The 18,945-nt window shown below is 39.7% G+C and overlaps 1 protein-coding gene across 1 annotated transcript; it reads left to right on the top strand.

The window, feature by feature from the left end:
• The first annotated feature begins 2,468 nt into the window (after positions 1-2,468).
• Positions 2,469-18,287, top strand: NIPA1 (NIPA magnesium transporter 1). Its single transcript, XM_064501749.1, has 5 exons — positions 2,469-2,746; positions 5,974-6,021; positions 10,099-10,189; positions 11,353-11,513; positions 12,911-18,287. The coding sequence occupies exons 1-5, from the start codon at positions 2,587-2,589 to the stop codon at positions 13,420-13,422; spliced, it is 972 nt and encodes a 323-aa protein (XP_064357819.1). The 5' UTR covers positions 2,469-2,586; the 3' UTR covers positions 13,423-18,287.
• The last annotated feature ends 658 nt before the right edge of the window (positions 18,288-18,945 follow it).

Genomic DNA, 18,945 nt, shown 5'->3' with positions numbered 1-18,945 from the left:
CCTACCTCAATCACTCATCATTTCCCCTCTCATCCTTTCCCTACCTATTAAAACAACTCATACCCGTTGACTGATTCTGAACACCTGTATTGCTGTTGGATTGCAGAGTACAGTTTGCTACTTCTGGAAAGCAGCCTGTGCACTTTTTACACTAATTTTTGCATGTTGCATAAATTAAGCAACAGTGGTCAACAGTTTGGGAACTGCAGCTGAGCTGACTTTGATGGTTAGAGAAGCATTATGAAAACTGTATTATTGCTCCAAAAGAACTTTGGAAAAAAAGTCATTTGATTAAAAAAAAGATAGTATTTCACTACTTACTAAAGTAAGTAAAGAGTAAAGTAAGATTGGAGTTAGATGAGAGTGATGGAGAGGAAGAGAGTCTGTTGGAGGAAAAGCCATGTTCCTACTATGCCTTTTGGGTGTTCATGAGACATCAGACCATTGCAACATCAGTAATACTGCAATAGGGCAACGCAGGAGTCAAACTAACCCAAAGCGCATTGTTTTGCAATACTACAAACATGTTAACATGACTTCGGCAGGAGGCATGATGCTGTCACCACAAAACTAAGTCTCAGAAAACTAGATGGACATCACAAGTGAGTAGTTTATATATTGAATGTATGTAATGGTTTAAGGAAGGTCATCTAATTTCTATTAAAGTAATAATAAGAACTGTTATCTTGGAGGTACCTTTATGTTTTGGTTCAAAATGTCTATATAATGGAGGTTTTTTTTAATAAAGTGATCTTATAAGACATTAGTCAAGTCAGGCGCTGGTTTTCAAGATATTTGCTAAGTTGATATTAATCAGCACTATGCTTATTATTTTAGTTTATCACTAATCCTTAACAACACTATGACTAATTATTGTACTGCAAGCATAATGTCAACTAACTGACTACAGCATATTTAGAATTACCTGTCCAAATCTGTACTTTAGAAAGGCATGTGTAAGTTTTAAAATTTGGAGATAAAAATGGCATGGTTGGAGAGAAAAGAAACTGTTTTCTTGAGATCCCTGATATTTGTTTTTGTCCTGTTTCTGCCAGGCCAGAGAGAGATTTTGAGTATAAGGATTGCTCAGGTCTGAGTTTTGTTCAAAAACTCAGTAATTTGTTGCAAAGGCTGTGAAATCATTTTCCTACCTTGCAAGCATAAATTATTTCCTATAATAATTTTTGTTGCACAGATTAGTAGACTGTATATAAGCCAGAAACTGATATTGATAACTAGCCTGAATTTATCTTCACCTCTTTGTACGGTGTTTTGCAAAATTTAAAGGGTTGCTGTGGAGAACTGTTCTTCCACCTCACGTGTTCTCATTTTGCAGATCTTGCAAATCTCACAAGGATGAAATCACTCTTCCATTGTATTAAATATTTATGCAAAGACTTGAGAGAACTGATGTAGCAACCTAGGTGGAATTATCAGCAATACTGCAGTGTTACATCTTCTGGCTGTTAAACCTAAACAAAAAGCATATTCCAGCTTTCCTGTGCGTTCCTAAGACAGCTGCCTCAAGCAGAGTCCAGGCAAACTGAGAAATATGCTGACAACAGAAGCATTTTCAGGAATTTGCCTCTTCTCTAAATTCACATTTCCTGGGAATGCTAAAATTTATGCTGTGAAGTTGGTCAGTATGCCCAACAGTTAAGAGTAACAAAAAACATCCACTTTCATTTATAACAAGCCAACATACCCTATCCCATTTACTTGGGCAGATATTGCCACAGTAATCCATTTATGGATTGATTTATTTCAAAAAGTATCTAGGAATGGTAAGAACTGCAGTGAAATACGTGCTACCAAGTATTTCTACCTAACAAGGAAGATTGCTTTCAGCTCAGCACGGCAAGGGCTCCTTAGGCATTGAGAGACTGAGTTCAAACCCCACCACTGTCAGTGTCCACTACGGGCCGCAGATGTTGCTTCCAGGGACACCTCCATCCCTCCACCACGATGGCAGCGACGACCTATGTTCTGCCCAACCCGAACGTGGAAGCTCCCGAACGGTAAGTGAGGGATGCTGAGGGGCTTGTGATCTTGAGAAACTGGCCTCTCCCTGTGAGGAGGAGAGAGTGAACTTTTTCTCCTCGAAATAAACGCAGGTTCTGGGATCTACCACCAGACCAGCCAGAGCAGCGATGGATCCCGCAGCTGGCAGGTCGCGTGCACGACCCTCGGCGGCGGCTGAGCTCTCCCCGCAGCCACACGCTCCCTTGCTGCCGCCCTGCCCCGCTCACTGCGGCGCCGGGACCCCGCGGGCCGCCGCAGTGCGCCGCGCCGCGCGAGGGACCCACAGCAGGACCCCCCGCGGGGCCAGCGCGGAGAAGGGCTTCCCAGCGCTGTGATGTCACAGGTGCAGCCGCTATGACGTCATAATGCCGCTCTCCCCGCAGCGCCCAGTGCGCGCTCGGCCGCGGCGGGCCGGGCCGGGCGCCAGCAGCCGCCGGAGCCGCCCCCGGCGGGGCGGGGCGGGGGCGCAGCGCAGGGCGGGTCCCCGCGCAGAGCCGCTGCCGGGTGCGCCGGGCGCGGGGCGGGGGAGCCGCGGCGCCAGCTGCTCTCGGCGGCGGCGGGGCGATGCGGATGGCGGTCGGTGCGGCAGCGGGCGACGGGGCAGAGCAGAGCCCCGGCCCCGCCGCCGTCTCGCTGGGCTTGAGCGTGGCCGTGGTGTCCAGCCTGGTGAACGGCTCCACCTTCGTCCTGCAGAAGAAGGGGATCGTGCGGGCCCGAGGGCGAGGTAGGGGCCCCGCCGGGCCGGGCCGGCTCCCCGCGGCGCTGCAGCGGCGTGGGGGCGGGAGGCCGCGGCGGGGGCGGCCCCGGCGTTGCAGCCTCCCCTTCCTCCCCCGCTGCTCCCGGCGATGCCGCCCCCCTTGGCAGCTCTGCCGGGGCGACCATCGCCGCCCCCGGCCGCCTGCGTGTCCTCCGCGCCCCGGGGCAGCGCTGCTGCGCCCTCCGCTCGCCCCCGCGCGGCTCCCGCCGGCTTCTGCGGGCAGGCTGCGGCGGAGGGGCGGCAGCCGCGGGGCCCCGGTCGCCTGCCCCAGGCATCGCCGCTCGCTTCCGACCTCCGCCGGGAGGCTGCGGCGCGGCCGGGCAGGCTCCGCGGGTGTCGCGGGGAGCCGGCCCGGGGTGTCGCCTTAAGCGGTTTTGACATCAGAGGTCGATGGCAGAACACGGCGCGAGGCACGTCATCGGTCAGTGGTGGGGCGTCGAGTGGAGAACGATGGGGGGATATTGAGCACAGTCATCAGCCACGGCTCCCAAACCTATGGCCTGCTCGCTGGTCTTCTGTGATACAGCACTAGATGCTACATACACATACATACCTATACACACACATACATGTGCACATGTATGCATATGCATGAATATATGCATTTCTCTTGTAATATTTCCATTGACTCATGGCACTTTTCTACTTGCTGTCTTTGGCTCAGATAGTTTCTTTCTATGGATAGCACCGGCTTATCTTGTCAGCTCTTCCTTGTTGTGCTTCCACAGATGTACACCACAGAGTTATGTGAGAGCACGTGATGGTTGCCTCTTGCAGAGAAAGGCACAGCAATAACGTGAAATCACTAATCTCTTTTTTTCTTCTATGGAAATCGCATACCTTATTCTTGCTTTGTGAGATAAACATTCAGCAACTTCCTGTGCTATCCAGTTTAGCCCCCAAAAAAGTTGTAAATTCACAGCATATGAAGATCTTTTGTATTTTATTCTGATACTAGAACTTTCAGAAGCATGCAGTCTATGAATATCATTTTACTAATTGCTTCTTTACGCTTTGAGTATAGGGAAACCACAGTATATTTATTTACTTAATATCATGCTTTTGGAGGAAAGCTGTAAACACACAGGTTGTACAGGGCCTTTTAATTGTATTTCTGTTGGTTGTCAGTAACCATTTGTTTAGCCGGCAGCGGCAGGATATGTATGTACACAGGTCTGGGAACTCTTAGGAAAAATGCTTAGTAGTGACGAGAACATATTAGGCATTCCTAGGGTTTTTTTGTTTTGTTTTGCTTTTTTGAGATGGTTAGTGTTGGAGCAGCAGTGCATTTCCAGTGCCTGCTGTATCGAGCATGTTCAGGGTGGATTCAGAGGAATACCAGCTGACAGCATGATCTAACAAGTTTATTTTGCATTTTCCACAATGACCTTACAGTTAGGGGCTTCAGACAAACTACCGTTTCATAAACTTAGTCTCCCTTTCCCTTCAAGAGGGCTGTAATTGACTTTTATTGTTAACACAGAGGTCAAGTTTGCATCATATATACAAATCTTTTTGTACAGGAAACTGAGAAAACAAGAGAGGAAGGAATGACACTGCCACCACAATGTAGTTAAAGCAAGTTTCCATTCTCCAGTACAGTTGGGTCTAATTACTTTTAAAGAGCTTTCAGTAGTATACTGAGTTAAGTGGATATGCAAGGGATGCGTGTCTGTGTTTTCAGCATTGGTAAGTGACTGACACAGCTGTAAAACATCACCTGTTTTGAAAATATTACTGAAGATTATTTGTGCATCTTATGGAGTGATTCTTAGTCTTTCCTACCGCTGTGCTCGTTACGTAGCTATAAAAGTAAATCAGGAGACAGCCAGGCAAATAATGTAGGTTTTTGTCTATGTAATGTTTTGAAGCAGTGCAGCTCTTCCTAGAGTCCAGCAGTCAGAACTAAGAGCCTAAGATCATTAGTGTCAAATGATGTCTTTTTTTCTCCATTGGCTTCAATAGGTGTTGTATAATTAACAACAAGCTACTTCAAGTCTTTTCTGTGTTCTTCACTGAATCAATAATAAGGTGTCAATGCAGTTAGTAATCCTTTAGTTAGAAACAGCAGAGGGTGGCAAATATTTTGCAAAATTGACTTACTTGAGTCAATATTTTCTCTAATTTGTACCCCAACAAAGTGTTTTATATGCAATAATAAAAGTCTAAAGGATGATTACACCCACTTGAAAGCTGGCCATTTTCATTAGTCATTTTCCCTCACATTTCAATTATATAGTGTGATTTCCAAGTGCTTAATATTTTATAAGTCTCTGGAGTTATAGATTACTTAATTATAGATTATTTTTTGATTTTTTTCCCCTGGGATTTCAGAGTGCTCTGTTTATGTACAATACTGCCTATTGCTCCAGCAGGTCTTGAGAGAGTATCTTCACAAATGAATGCAGAACTGAAACATTAGAAGAAGAAGCAGGACATAACAACAGGATAATGTGATGCCAAAGTCAAGTTCTTTGAAGACTAGGGTTTAGTTTAACAAGTGGTTATTAGCCTTGATACTCCACAAAAGTAGAACTTCCAAAATGTGATGCATAGACCCAATGGTGCACTCCAAGGCGAGAGTTCTTAATAATTGATTTACAATGAAACTAACCATTTTTGATCTTGGCAGACTTTAAAGGACAATCTAGAACTTTTAACCGTCTCTTAGAAACATATTAGTATGTCAGTAATTCAGAGAAGGCTTCAATCACAGTGATTTCCAAATGTTCACATACAGGAGGATTGGTCCACACTAATGTACTCTCAAAACTCCATGCCAGAAAAGTTTCTCTCCTATGGTTTCATTGGGAGTATATTAACAAACTAATTTATCCAAATTATGTGTTTCCATAGGTTTCCATTTCTCTTAACAGGTATGTTAGAATCACTACTAAATAGCCCCTTCAGGAGCATTTGCTGACATTTCAGAGGCTAAGTAAGCTAAGCATTAGAATTGCATAGTCAGAACTTCTGACTAATTAGGTTCCTTAAGAAAGTCTAACTTGGATATTTAGGCCAAATCTGAGTACCTTCCATCCTCTCTTTTGTTTCTTTCCTACTCTTTTGCCTTAAAGAAAAGGGTTAGGATAAAGGTTCTTAATACTTGAGACTGGTGAAATTATTTCATTTCATAGTTTCAGTAATGCAATTACTTATTTTTCTAATATATGTGCTTATACTTCCTCTTCCAGGTACTTCATACTTAACAGATATAGTGTGGTGGTCTGGCACTATTGCAAGTAAGTATTTTACATGATTTGATTTTTTTTCAGAAGGGATTTTTTTCTGAAGCTGTAGTTTGATGGTGAAATGGGTCATCAGAAGATCTGAGTTCTAATCTTGAATCTTTCACTGACTTATAATGAAATACATTTCCCTCGAAAATATTCCACCTTCAGTAAACTGTCACTCTGACTAGTATGTCTGCTGGTGTTTGAAGAGGCAAAGAGCTGAGATAAACTAAAGACGTACATCTTTCCAGATTTTCAGAACCATTTGATACTTGCAGCTTTTGGCACCCACACAATGTTCTCACTCTGGATTCTCATGTGTTTTGTATCTTTGGATTGCACTGGTATGCTCAATTTTTAATAAAAAGTCAAAGCTGAATAAGAAATTGTAATTCTGCACAAAAGGGCTTATTGAGCATATGTTATTTTCTAGATCAGAAAGCATTTAGCTGGCCTCAATTTAAATTGTTTCTTTGATTTCTAGCTTTGGCAGCTATAGTTTCAGTTTTGTTTTTAGTCTACAGGATTTATATGAAGCCTTGTGTCACACTGATTATGAGATTGGTATAGTTTTAGACTGAGTATTTTGTAACCTGTGCTCACACAAAGTTCACTCTCTGATTTGAATCCAGAACATGCAGAGTACCTAGCTTTCTCTTTTTGTAGTTCAGCCCTGTTTTACCCACATGAGTTTAAAATATTACCCCACTTTTGAATGCTAATCCGTTCTTTTTTGAATTATTTGTACATGTTTTGATGCTGTTCCTCAAAAGTATGAATCCAGTTGTGCCCCTTGTTTTTTTTGCAGCAAGGTAGGTCTCTGTTTTTGCCCTCCTCAACCTGTTCACAAGGAATGGAAGCTGTTAAGTCCCATGAAGGTTAAAGTCCACAGCAAGAGTAGAGCCAGCAGAGCTCCAGAGGAAAGTCCTCAGCTAATTTAAGCTGAGTTTAAGTGGTTCTTTGACACTGTTCTACTCTGCTGTGATCATTACATGCCTAAGTAGCAATAAATCTGTGCTTTAATCGCTGTTGTTTATCCCTTGTGAGGCCTCCATTTTGAATCTCTGAACAGAAGGAATTAAAAAAAAAAAAAAAAGAATTTCTATTACAGGAGTTTATCTTGGTGAGTCAGAGAAAAAGGTTTCCTGTTTAACAGGGCTGACTGATTGAATGAAGCTAAAATTGCTTAAGGGAATGGTATCATTTGGCATTTGTCCATCAGCTAGGTGCAGGTATTTCAAAGCAAAGCCTCAAAAAGTTTACGGGGGAGCCAAGGTAAGAATTCCATAAGGATGATGTAGATTCAGAATTGCAACCCCGTGACAAACAGCAGTAGCAACAGCCAGGTGGGTGACTGTGGGATCCAGAGAAAGGTAACATTTTGGAGATTTAGCAATATCCCCCATGACCTTGGAGAAATTACAGTAGCTGACAGTGATTTTTCTAAAGTACAGAATTTGGAGTTAGGATGACTAACAGGATCAGCATAAACTCTATCAACTTGTTTTTACAAGATTTGTTCAGATAGTGAACAAGTATTTGTGTGTAGGCGTGCTGGCTCAGAATAACACTTCCTAACCATTTTGTGGCCTTGGGATCCACTGGATTACTGAAGACTTCAAAGGAAGGGCTCCAGATTCTGCTAAGGGACTTTTTTTTTACTGCAGTCCAAAGAGTGATTGCACCATGTGTACAGGTACTTCAGTCAGCATTAAACTAATTAATTAACTAATTAATTAGTTTCAGTGCAGATTTTGATAGTAGCACAGCTATGGTGTTTGTGACAGTTTTTATAGTGGATGCATCTATGTTAGCCTTTTATCTTAGATTGGGAATGGACTTGTGAAGCAAATCTCCTGTTTGTTTCTACTTACTGAGCTTTGCTTCACATTTTGGGGTGATATTGGAGCACTTGAACTGGATTTCTTTCAGCTGAAACTAGGCTGGAAGATGCCTTCTAGGAACATGCCTAATGCATATCAGCTGCAAATGGACTTTCAGTCTGTGGGACCAGGCTAAAGTTAGTCTGAAATAAACACCCTGAAATGCATAGGGCAGAATCTTTTGCTCTACAGATCTGCTCCTGCTGGTTCCCTTGCTAACATACACATGTCAGTGTGTGTCAAGTCTTGTGCTCCAATAACTTCTGGGATGCTGCTGCTCGTTTAGCAAGCTTAAAGCTTGGTATGCCTTCAAGAACTGAAGTCCTGTCTTGACTACAGCGTTGATGTATCTGGAGGGGAATTTCTATCCGCAGAAGACTGGATAGGTTGGCAGCAAAGGTCCTCAACAGCAGGTGAATCGTAACCATCACAGATACATATATATGTGTGTATATATATATTTTTTTAATTGGCCTTAGTTAATGTTGGTCTGTCATTCATGGTGGTAAGGTACTGCTACTGTTATTCCATGGTGATACTAAACATTTTGGGCAAATTCAACTGGCTTATATTAAGAAGTTTGTTTACATATCTGTGTTGGTGCCATCTGTTAGGGTTCTTTAAACAGAAAGTTAAGGCACCAGAGATATGAAAGAGCAAACTTTTTTCAGAGTAACTTGGAAATGCATGGAGTCTGCAGAAACACAGTGCCAGGTGTGCCATATCTTCCATGCAAGCTATTTACTAGTGCCTTTGGATGCCTCGAAGATAATGTCAAAGTTGCTGTGCGTATCTGCTGAAAAACAAAACTGAGGCTGATGGTAGAGTTACTCTATTCCCAGGGGCAGAAACTGTGCAGGAGACTATCAGTGACATCTGTGCTTTAGAAATGCTGTTCATGGATTTTATTTCCTTGGCTCATTCCTGCACATAGTGAAAGCCTCGGTGAATTGAATTAGTATAATTTTGCCATCCTCTGCAGTTTCGTAAGTTTGTTTCTCTCCTTTGGGTTTCTTATAGGTTACACAAGTCTTCAACTTTACTGATTCTGTGAGTTAATTTGGTAAATTAATGTTTGCACAGTGCCTTGCAGAGGTAAAGAATAGAATGATGATAACAATATTTGACAGTGGAGGGTAATGCCAGCCTGAGAACCGAGGCAGCTTGGATTCTTGAAATGTTTTTAAATGCTAATAATGGCACTTCAAATCAACTTGAAATTTGAGCTGCATGTATTTTTTTTGTTCAGTCTCCAGGTGCTTGCTGGTCACCATGGACTCTGTGGTGGATGCAAGCATCGTGTTAACTTATAAACTTGCCAGCACTTGCAAAACCAGCCAGTATTTTCCTTTCCCCCACCCCCCCCTTTTCCCCCACCCCCCCCTTTTCCCCCACCCCCCCCTTTTCCCCCACCCCCCCCTTTTCCCCCACCCCCCCCTTTTCCCCCACCCCCCCCTTTTCCCCCACCACCCCCTTTTTTTTCCCGAAAACTTTAACACATGAACTTTTTATCACAGCTGTGATGTGCAATAGTGTGGTAAATTTTGGAAATTGCTTTTATTGGAAAAAATGAGATAGGCTGTTATTGTGACTTGACATAAATCAGTTCTTGTTACACTGGTCAGGGATTACCTTTGATGTTATATAGCGCTGTGAAAATTTGATGTGCTTGACTGTATATGGAAGAGCTTTTCTGCATGTGCTTAGAATTTCATTATTAGATTCCTTTCCTCTAGTAATGTCCCTGTATTCCTCCCAAAAGGTAACACTGTTGTTAGGAACTATACCCAAATGCGTTGTTATGTGTATGTACATTCTAAAGCTGAAATCATGGGTTACATAATTTTAGCACTGCACATCTAAAGATATTTGAGCGTGATACATGAGTGTTTCTAATTCGTAGCCTTATTTATATTTAACTAAGAGAAGCCACGAGTAAGATTATTGATCATGCCCTCTTAGATCTTCTTGTATGGCAAATATAAATTCTGTATTCAAAAATACATTCATTTAAAATAGATTTTAAAGTTAAATGAATTTTAAAATTCCAGCCATTTTGTGCACGTGCAAAATTAACAGAGCTTAGTACATCTGTAACATCTGTTTTCCAGTTGGGTCAGCCTTTTCCACACAGTATTGGGTAAGTTTACATTACTTCCCTTTACAAAGGGATTTAAAGGCCTATTTCTGGTTCTCTTGACAGTGGCTCTTGGGCAAATAGGAAATTTCTTGGCCTACACTGCAGTTCCTACTGTGTTAGTGACTCCCCTAGGAGCTCTTGGCGTTCCATTTGGGTAAGAGTTTGCTTTACTTGCTTTTATTTGAATGCTGTTATTGCTTAGTGTGTCAAATAGACTCAGTGATTACTGGACTTCCACTTAGAAGCTGTCAGAGTTGTGTTACTGAAATGTTACAATGCCATCTTTTCCTATTTTGCCCAGCGAAGTATCGCAGTGTGTCAGAGGATAGGGAAGGAAGGGTTCCTGATTATTCTTTTAACTATCACTATGGTCTGGAGCAGATAAAACAACATTGTTTTTCTTCACTTCGATTATTCTGGACTCTTTAGTTTATTCTCTCATTCACAGTCCCCTTACCATGTAGGTTTAGTCCATGTTTTGTTTCGTATTCTCTCCTCTGCTATCCACAGCCCATGTGTGTTTGTTGACTTTGAATTTAATTTAACTGGATTTGGCTCAGTTTTCCAAAGTGGGAGAGCACCCTGGCAATGCATGCCCACAGCTTCCTTAATGTGATGTTCATGTGTTTAAAAAAAAGCAAATTAAAAAAAATGTTCCTAAGAGGAGTTTAATATACAGTTAAATATTGTGTGAATAGCTAAACTACACTTGTGAAACCACTGCAGCAAAAAAGTACACTTATTTAAAAGTGCAGTGTATTGCCTTAAGATTTTTCTTTTGCCTACTTGTTGGGTTATGTATCTGACCATACTGGTCACCTGCTTTCAAGTGTAAATTGTTTTGGGTGTGCTTCATGTCTGTCTGAAGTTTCATACACCACAAATCATGCTGGCGGTGCTCTACTTATCACCTATTATTTTATGCAAGGCCATATGATTTGTATGTTTTGGCCAGGTACATATCTGAGCTGAGTCTTGTAATCTTTGTAATCAAAGATCACTTTTATCTTGTGACTGCATGGTTCCTATAAATGGAGTTTTGTGATCTCTGACCCAATTGTAACAGGTAGGTATCTGCCTCTGAGGTGCCTGATGCCTGTTTTCTTCCCCTCAGATGAAACATCATGGATTGAATAAGATGGAGATTGGAAGAATCTTCCCTAAGCTAAGGCTGAAATGCAGGCTGAAGGCTATTTGAAGATTCACTAATGTTTGATAATATTTCTTTAACAGAAGGAAATTCATGTGGCAAATAACAGGCAGAACAGTATTAAGAGATTATATTCAAACTTCTAATTTTCTTCCTCTCTGTGAAAGCTCCATTTTAGCTTCTTACTTACTGAAAGAAAAACTCAACATTCTTGGCAAGCTGGGATGTCTTCTGAGCTGCGCTGGGTCTGTTGTTCTCATCATCCATTCCCCAAAGTCTGAGAGTGTAACGACTCAGGCTGAACTTGAAGAGAAGCTTACAAATCCAGGTACTTCATTCTTTTATTAACTCATGATTTTGTGAAATTGGTCAAGAGCGCATGCAAGGAGGAGCTGTACCGCTTCCAACAGAGAGTAAAACTGACTTCTGCAGAAAACATGATGTGACAGGGACAAACCAGTATGGCTTGCCATCCTTAGAATTCCTCAGGTTTATTGATACATGTACCCAGAAAGTAAAATGTAGATATAAATCAAGATTTTTTTCAAAAAGCTTTTAAATAAATAGAAGAACAGAGTAATTTAGGAGTTAAACTACTCCTTTAAAAACATTCTCCTTCACAGCAAACTAAGAATAGTGGCCATTTGAACTTGTAATTTTCTAAAATTATGGAAAAGTGTTTCTTGTTACCTAGAGAATGAAAGTTATAATTCTAGGATCTCATTTTATGTTGTTTTATAAAAACAAACAAAAAAAATCCATTGTCTTTTTGTTCTTTAATTCTGCATTTGTTTTTTGGTTATAAATTTATACTAGATATCAGTTATGTTCCAAATAGCACATTTCTGCACATCTTTAGTGTGCAAAGAAATCTATTTAGACATGTCCTGAAATGCCTGTCTCCTAGAGTGTTGGGCAGACTTAGAAGTAAAACCCTGGTAGCTGCTGGATGGCATATACTAGTGCTTAATACATTTCAAACCCCCTTTTCTCTCCTAAGAGCTAAATTGACAACTGTTGCTATTTCCTTTTACTGCTTTAGGTGGGAGAAACTCAAACCACATCCAAAGCTAGGGGGAGGGGTGGGGAGGAAGAAAAAGACAAAACAAAAAATTTGCAAGGAAATGAAAACAAGCACCCTGGTCTAAACTTACAGTTTCACTCCAAACAACATGAATAGGAAATATATTTCTTCAAAACTTGAAAGTGTGAAATGTTTTTCACTGTTCTAATTTGCATACTAATACAATAATGTAAGTGATACAGCCTCCCGGTTCTTCCAGCTGTCCCTGCTCTTATCATTGACTCTAATGGGATTTAACTTTATGCTTAAGCACTTTGCTAAATTCACACATGGTGCTTTACTAAGCTGGTTACAAATGAGGTGTTATTGCTATTTGTCATAGGGGATTTTAATGAGTATAACCCTAATGTAAAAGAGAACAAAAAAATAAGCCATCTTAAATCCAGTTCAAATGTGCAGCTGTAGTTTACCACATGATGGTGTGTTTTACACAAAGAGCATGAGAATGTCATCAGTCACAGGTGTCCACTACATAATTAAAAACTCAGTGATTTGAGTCTATGTTCAGTATCAAATCTTAGTCGTGGTATATACCTGAGGTTCCATTGGCGAGACATGATTTGCCTGCTAAAGTCTCCAGTGTAGATCCCAAACCAGAAGTCTTTTTCTTGCTGTTACCTTGTTTTCTTTTTGTTTTCCAGTTTTCGTGGGTTATCTCTGCGTAGTACTGCTAATGCTTCTCCTGCTTATCTTCTGGATAGCTCCAGCTCATGGACCTACTAATATCATGGTTTACATCAGTATTTGCTCTCTGCTGGGCAGTTTCACAGTGCCAAGCACAAAAGGCATTGGGCTGGCTGCTCAAGATATCTTTCACAATAACCCATCAAGTCAAAGGGCTCTGTATCTCTGTCTGGTACTTCTGGCAGTATTAGGATGTAGCATTATCATTCAGTTCAGGTACATCAATAAGGCACTGGAATGTTTTGACTCCTCTGTGTTTGGTGCCATCTACTATGTTGTGTTTACCACTTTAGTCTTGCTGGCTTCAGCCATCCTTTTCAGGGAATGGAGTAATGTAGGAGTGGTAGATTTCTTGGGCATGGCTTGTGGATTCACCACAGTATCTATTGGAATTGTTCTCATACAAGTCTTCAAGGAATTCAACTTCAATATTGGGGATTTAAATAAACCTAACATGAAGACGGATTAAAATATTTTTTGAGGGAAACTGGATGGCTCAGGGAATGATAGAGCCTTTCATTTCTAGGTCACCGATTCAGTTATGATTCAGGTTGGTATTTTTTACCCTCTGACAATTTGGTGACCTACAGGAAATGAATTGGAGGCTTCCATCCAGTTTCAAAGGGACAGTTGTCCATTTACCCCAAATCAACATAATAAATGGCAGTAATTGGTATTATTGCCAAGGGTCTCAGCAGGAAGGCCAGGGATTGAGTCAGCATAGAGACTGATGTATTTCCTCACTGTAAAAAGTGATTCATCACAAAAGATTTAGGAATATTCTGACAGGCACATGGGTGAAAGCTTGTATTATGACTGCTTGTGATGTGTGGTTTCTGTGAATAAAGAACATCAGTTTCTAATGCGCTCAGTCTGACACCTTTCATGACTGATGTATACCCTTAAAAATATGGGGGGGGAAAAAGTGAATGGAACAATTTGTTAATCTTCTTAATATAGCAATGTGTTCACCATCCAGGCTGTGAATTCTGAGACAAGTGTTGATTGAACCCTGACTGCGGGTTTGTTCTTTTATAGTAGCTGTCTCTGCAATTTGGTCTGACATGGGGGGAAGACACTGGGGATTTTTAAATTAAATTCTATATACAGAGCAGTGGACCCTGAAAATCTTTCACTAATTATTTATCAGCAGATGGTAGTGTCCAGATTAGATACGCATTTTTCTTTGTAACTTACATGCATTAAGACATACTGCATTCATCTGAGTTTTTAATTGGGAACAGACAGAAAGACTGTGAAGGATGTGGAAATGATGCACAGACTTTTTGACTATATGGTGGCTTATTTCTAAGCAGCTCAGAACTATTTCAGTGCCTTTGTAATCCAAAATACTGCATAAATGTGAATGTATTTGTTTCAGATGGCCTATACTCGTTTAATAATTCACTTTCATTCTATGTAATATTTGACTGCATTCAAGTTCTAAACACGTAGAGCAGCTAGAAGGAGCTACATATTTTTGGAAAATTTTACAAATCTGAGTTGAAATCTTTAGATGTCTTGACAGCTTCTGAAATATCCATAGCCATAATGGGAAGAGGTAATCTGCAAGAGGTCTCCTTAAAGCACTCCAGCATATCTTGATTCTAGTTAAGTGACAATATAGGAAACTGTTTTGTAAAGCAGTTGATAAGCAGCAACAACAACAAAAAAATTAGAATAGCATGAGATTTCTTGGTAGCTCAGAAAATGGTTGGCCAGATTTCTCTTGTAACCTTGGAAAAGGAGATTAAAGACTGAACTACAATAAGCATTCAGAGAGCTGAGCTTCAGTATAGGCATTCAGATACAGTAACTTACAGACCTGTGTGATAGTTCAGCAATAATATTTTGACAGTGGTACAAATAGCTTAAGCTGTGATTGGAATGATTCTGAACCAATCAATTTAGACCATTTAGAGAATATTGATATGTTAACAAAAGAAATAATTAATTTTCACTTTCAGTTCAGAATTGTGACCTTTTTGGAGTGCAAGTATTATATATTTGATAATTATCAACATCATGAGTCACAAGACTTGAAAAGTAATGATTTTTTTTTCATTTTAAGTACAAAAATAGAAAGCATACAGTGGAACTCAACATCTCTAGTTCAGAATGTCTCTTCAAACAAACAAATGAACAAAGATGATTGCAAGACAGTTTTTCGAAAAATCCATGACACTTTTAACAAGAAATCATGAATTTAGTTTTTTGGCTGCCTGACAGTAATGCAAACTTCCATTAATGGAGAGTAATACTGTTCACTTTTTTGATGTTTTTTGACTATAAGTAATGTTTCCTTACAACTCAACGTCCATTTTCATTTAAAAGAAATGTTATAAGCCCTTCTGATAGCAGCAATAAACACAAATAGTGAATCCTAAAGGCTTAGTATTCTGAAGAGAGAATAAGAGCCCTACTGTGTTATTTTGAAGCTAGTTTTATAACTCTGAACTGTTGGAGATAACCAACTGAAGTGACTCTCACTCTGAATTGACAGAAACACATTGTTATAGGCCAGCAAAGAAACTGGGTATCTTGGTGAGACTAAAGTATTAGCACATAAAAGGCTGTATTTGTGGATTCCCAAATACTGTGTATGGTTTCTAGAAAGTTTCAGTATTGTAGATGAGGGAATTGGATTATAAAATCTGGATAAAACAGAACTTTGTCCACTATTGATTGAAAGATGGTATCTTGGTTATGAATGGACAATTATGTTTTGTCATTCTAGTTCCTTTTTTTTCTGATTGAAACTGAATCATAAATAAGTTATGAGACCTGTAGTGATTTACTTTTAAAAATAATGTTAGCTGTTTCCTGAAGCAGTCAAGTCATCTTTTCAAAATTCAAACTGAGTTCATGAGTTGCATGTTCATTTTGTACTAGCCCTTACTGTCTGAAGACTTCCATGAAAATCTATCTTTGGATTAAACTGAAAATGACAGGGGGCTTGTCTTAGTCCTTCTTTGGCCCTATCTCTTTGTCTCTTTTGTTTTAAAGTTTATTCCTATTTATTTAGAAAGTGCCTATCCCAGAATTTTAGGTGCATATGCAAATTATTATTAAATAGTATACTGAAAACAACTTGACTGCCCTGCTATAACCCTGCCATGTTCTGCACCAAACAACTTCACTTGATAAGCACTCACTATGCAGAGTAAGAAAATAGTAGCAGCTATGTTCTTTAGTCCTCTGACCATTCTTAGAGCTGATAAATGTTTGCAAGTTTCCCCCCCCCCCCCCCCCCCCCGGCCCCAGCCGCTGCTCATCCCTGATGAGCTTTCTAGAAATGTCTAGTTACCCTTGTTTAATACAGATGTCAAAAGCCAGCACATAAGGTGAAAGAAATTATAGTGGCCTTGCACATCATTTATATCTGCAGCCTTTTACATTATGAATGATAAATAATGAAAAACCTTTATTTTTGCTACTCTTCGTTCAGCATATAACAGCATTCTTCTGAGTTCTGCTGTACCTGGGTCTGGTCCAGTTCTAACTTTAGAAATGTATTAGCATGTTATGTTGTTACTCTTGGCATGATCCTTCCTCCCTCCAACCCATACCCTCCTCATTCTGTGTGTCCTACCTTCTTTAGTCTTTTCCCATTACTTTTCTGATTGAAAAGGAGGCACTGTTGAAGTTGAATTTTCAGCTTTTCCCTCTTTCTCTCCCCCTAGACAAGTAAGCACTTTCGAATAAAACTGAATCTGAGTTCCATCATCTCAGGGAGCAAATGCGCATAGTTGTCTCCTGAGGTCTGGTCTCTCTCTAGGGTCTGCCCTTTTCACATACTTCCATGTTACTAATATTGATAGCTATGAGACAGATGACTTAAGTGTGGATTCCAAAGTAGAAGTGACCAGAGGCTACATATGTACAAAAAGTGGACTGATTACAGTGGTGGGATGCATTTAAATTTAATTTAAATCCATATGAAAGGAGTTTTACTCTGGCTTCTATTCTGCTTATCAGCCACATTGACTTACGTGATGCTGTTACTCACTTGAATATAGCTCTTTGATCATTATCCCTTCAGTATATGGAAGGTTTACATGTGTCAGTCCCAATCTTTATTAGGTGTTAAATACAAAAATCCCTCAAATGTTCAGTAGGAGAATAGAAACCTTTTTGATACAACCAAAAAAATTTGTTACACCTTAAATGCTTATGTAAAAAAGCAAAATACCTAAAGAAGGTATCTGCTGAATTAACCTTTCAGGATACTGTATGTGTAAATAGAACCTATTTATTAGTGAGCTGAAACTAACATGAGTAAGAACCTGTCATATAACAGTTTGACAAGTGAGGCTTCCCTCCAATAATTTTGATTTATATTGAACATATGTATTTTTATGAAGTAACTAGCACTGAAAAATGAAAACACTGGATTTTATTTGTTGAAACAGCAGAATCTGTGAGAATTAGTTTTCTCTTTTTTCTTTTTTTTAATAAAGGGTTTGTATTTAAAGAAAGGTTTGAAGTAACTAAATAGGGGATGCTTAAAATGGGTTTTGTTTGCACAATACACCCCTCTCACCTTCTTGTTTCATAAATATAAAACACTAAGGATTCTATAGATCTTCCTTAGTTGTTTTGAGATCATGTAACTTTGGGACTTGCTGAAGTTTTACTGTTAAATCAATTTGTTTAGCTATTATCTGTTATCTTTTCTTTAGAGGTCAGTCTTTGGTGCTACAGAATATGGGCTTAAGTGATGCAGAACTTTGGGGTATACCATGTTAGCACCAATGATGTCAAACATTATCATTGCTAGCGCCCAAGTCTTTCAGACAGCAGTGTTGAAATCGAGTGATTACAAGGTTATGTATTAGGAAATCTTTTTAAAGAGCTGCAAATAAGCATTTGGGGGTTTTTGGGTTTGTTTGTTTTTGTTTTTTTTTCCAGACAGTTGCTCTACAGAGTGGAAAATGTTACACATAAGGGGTATTTTTGAGTTACTTTTTCAACTGTGGAGCTTTTTTCTGGTATGTAAAAAAATAAATAAAAAAAAATTAATGAGATGTGGGGGAAAAGTGGATGGCAACAAATACACAGTGTGATAGGTTTGGTTGCTTCAATGCTATTGCAATATAGTAACTACAGATTACATGAAAATGGTTTATTTTACTAGCTTCCAAATAATGTATATATAGATTTGTTAATGGCTTACAAGTCTAGCTTATTCTCTTTGCTTTTTAAAAAATATAGTTATAGGCATGTTGTATTTGCCTTGTGTAAATTATAAAAGGCTATTTATTAAGTTTTCTGATAACTAATCTATTTATTAACCTGTAATGTTTTAAAATAAATGATTTATTTCTAGCTCAATGCTTGTTCTGTGACTCCTCCTCTTTATCTTACAGAAGAAAAAAAATTGCTTTCCCACACATCTAGGTGTCATAAGGCCTAATCTCAATTTATGAGCCCGAACTATTTCTCTCACCCTTTTATAAAATAGCAGCCTTGCTTTTACTGATAGTAAATAGTTGTACTTTCCCATGTACAGATTAATTGCTACATTGAGGACTCAGTCATTATATAGTGGTGTCTGCCAACAAGCTATATATAGTTTAATGGCTTAATTGCCCTGAAGTTTGCTCACAGGTGAAATAAACACTTCAGCTTTGGAAAAAATGTTTTTCAGGGCCTGAGTCACTTGAAACTCTGTATTTTAAGGGTTATCACATTCTGTGTTCATGCATTCCTGTACATTGTCTAGTGGCTAGCAATAGATCGCTTTTGTGGAAAGATGTATTGCTCCATAGTTGGCGTGCATGAAGTGACAACAAATGTAAGGAAGTCCATGTCACCAGCCTAATTTACTGTCATGAGAGCTTCCTACAGAAGGAATCAATTAGAAAATTATTGAGACTGACCATCTTCACCTGAAATTCATAGCTCCTCAAGATTTACTGTTGTGCTCTCACATCAGGTACAGGCAAACAAACATGACTGTTGAGCATGTTTCTTTTCTTTTCAATGGCAG

This window comes from Dromaius novaehollandiae, chromosome 1 (genome assembly GCF_036370855.1).
Source record: "Dromaius novaehollandiae isolate bDroNov1 chromosome 1, bDroNov1.hap1, whole genome shotgun sequence".
NCBI classification, from domain to species: Eukaryota; Metazoa; Chordata; class Aves; order Casuariiformes; family Dromaiidae; genus Dromaius; species Dromaius novaehollandiae.
This window is presented reverse-complemented; position numbering and strand designations above follow the sequence as displayed.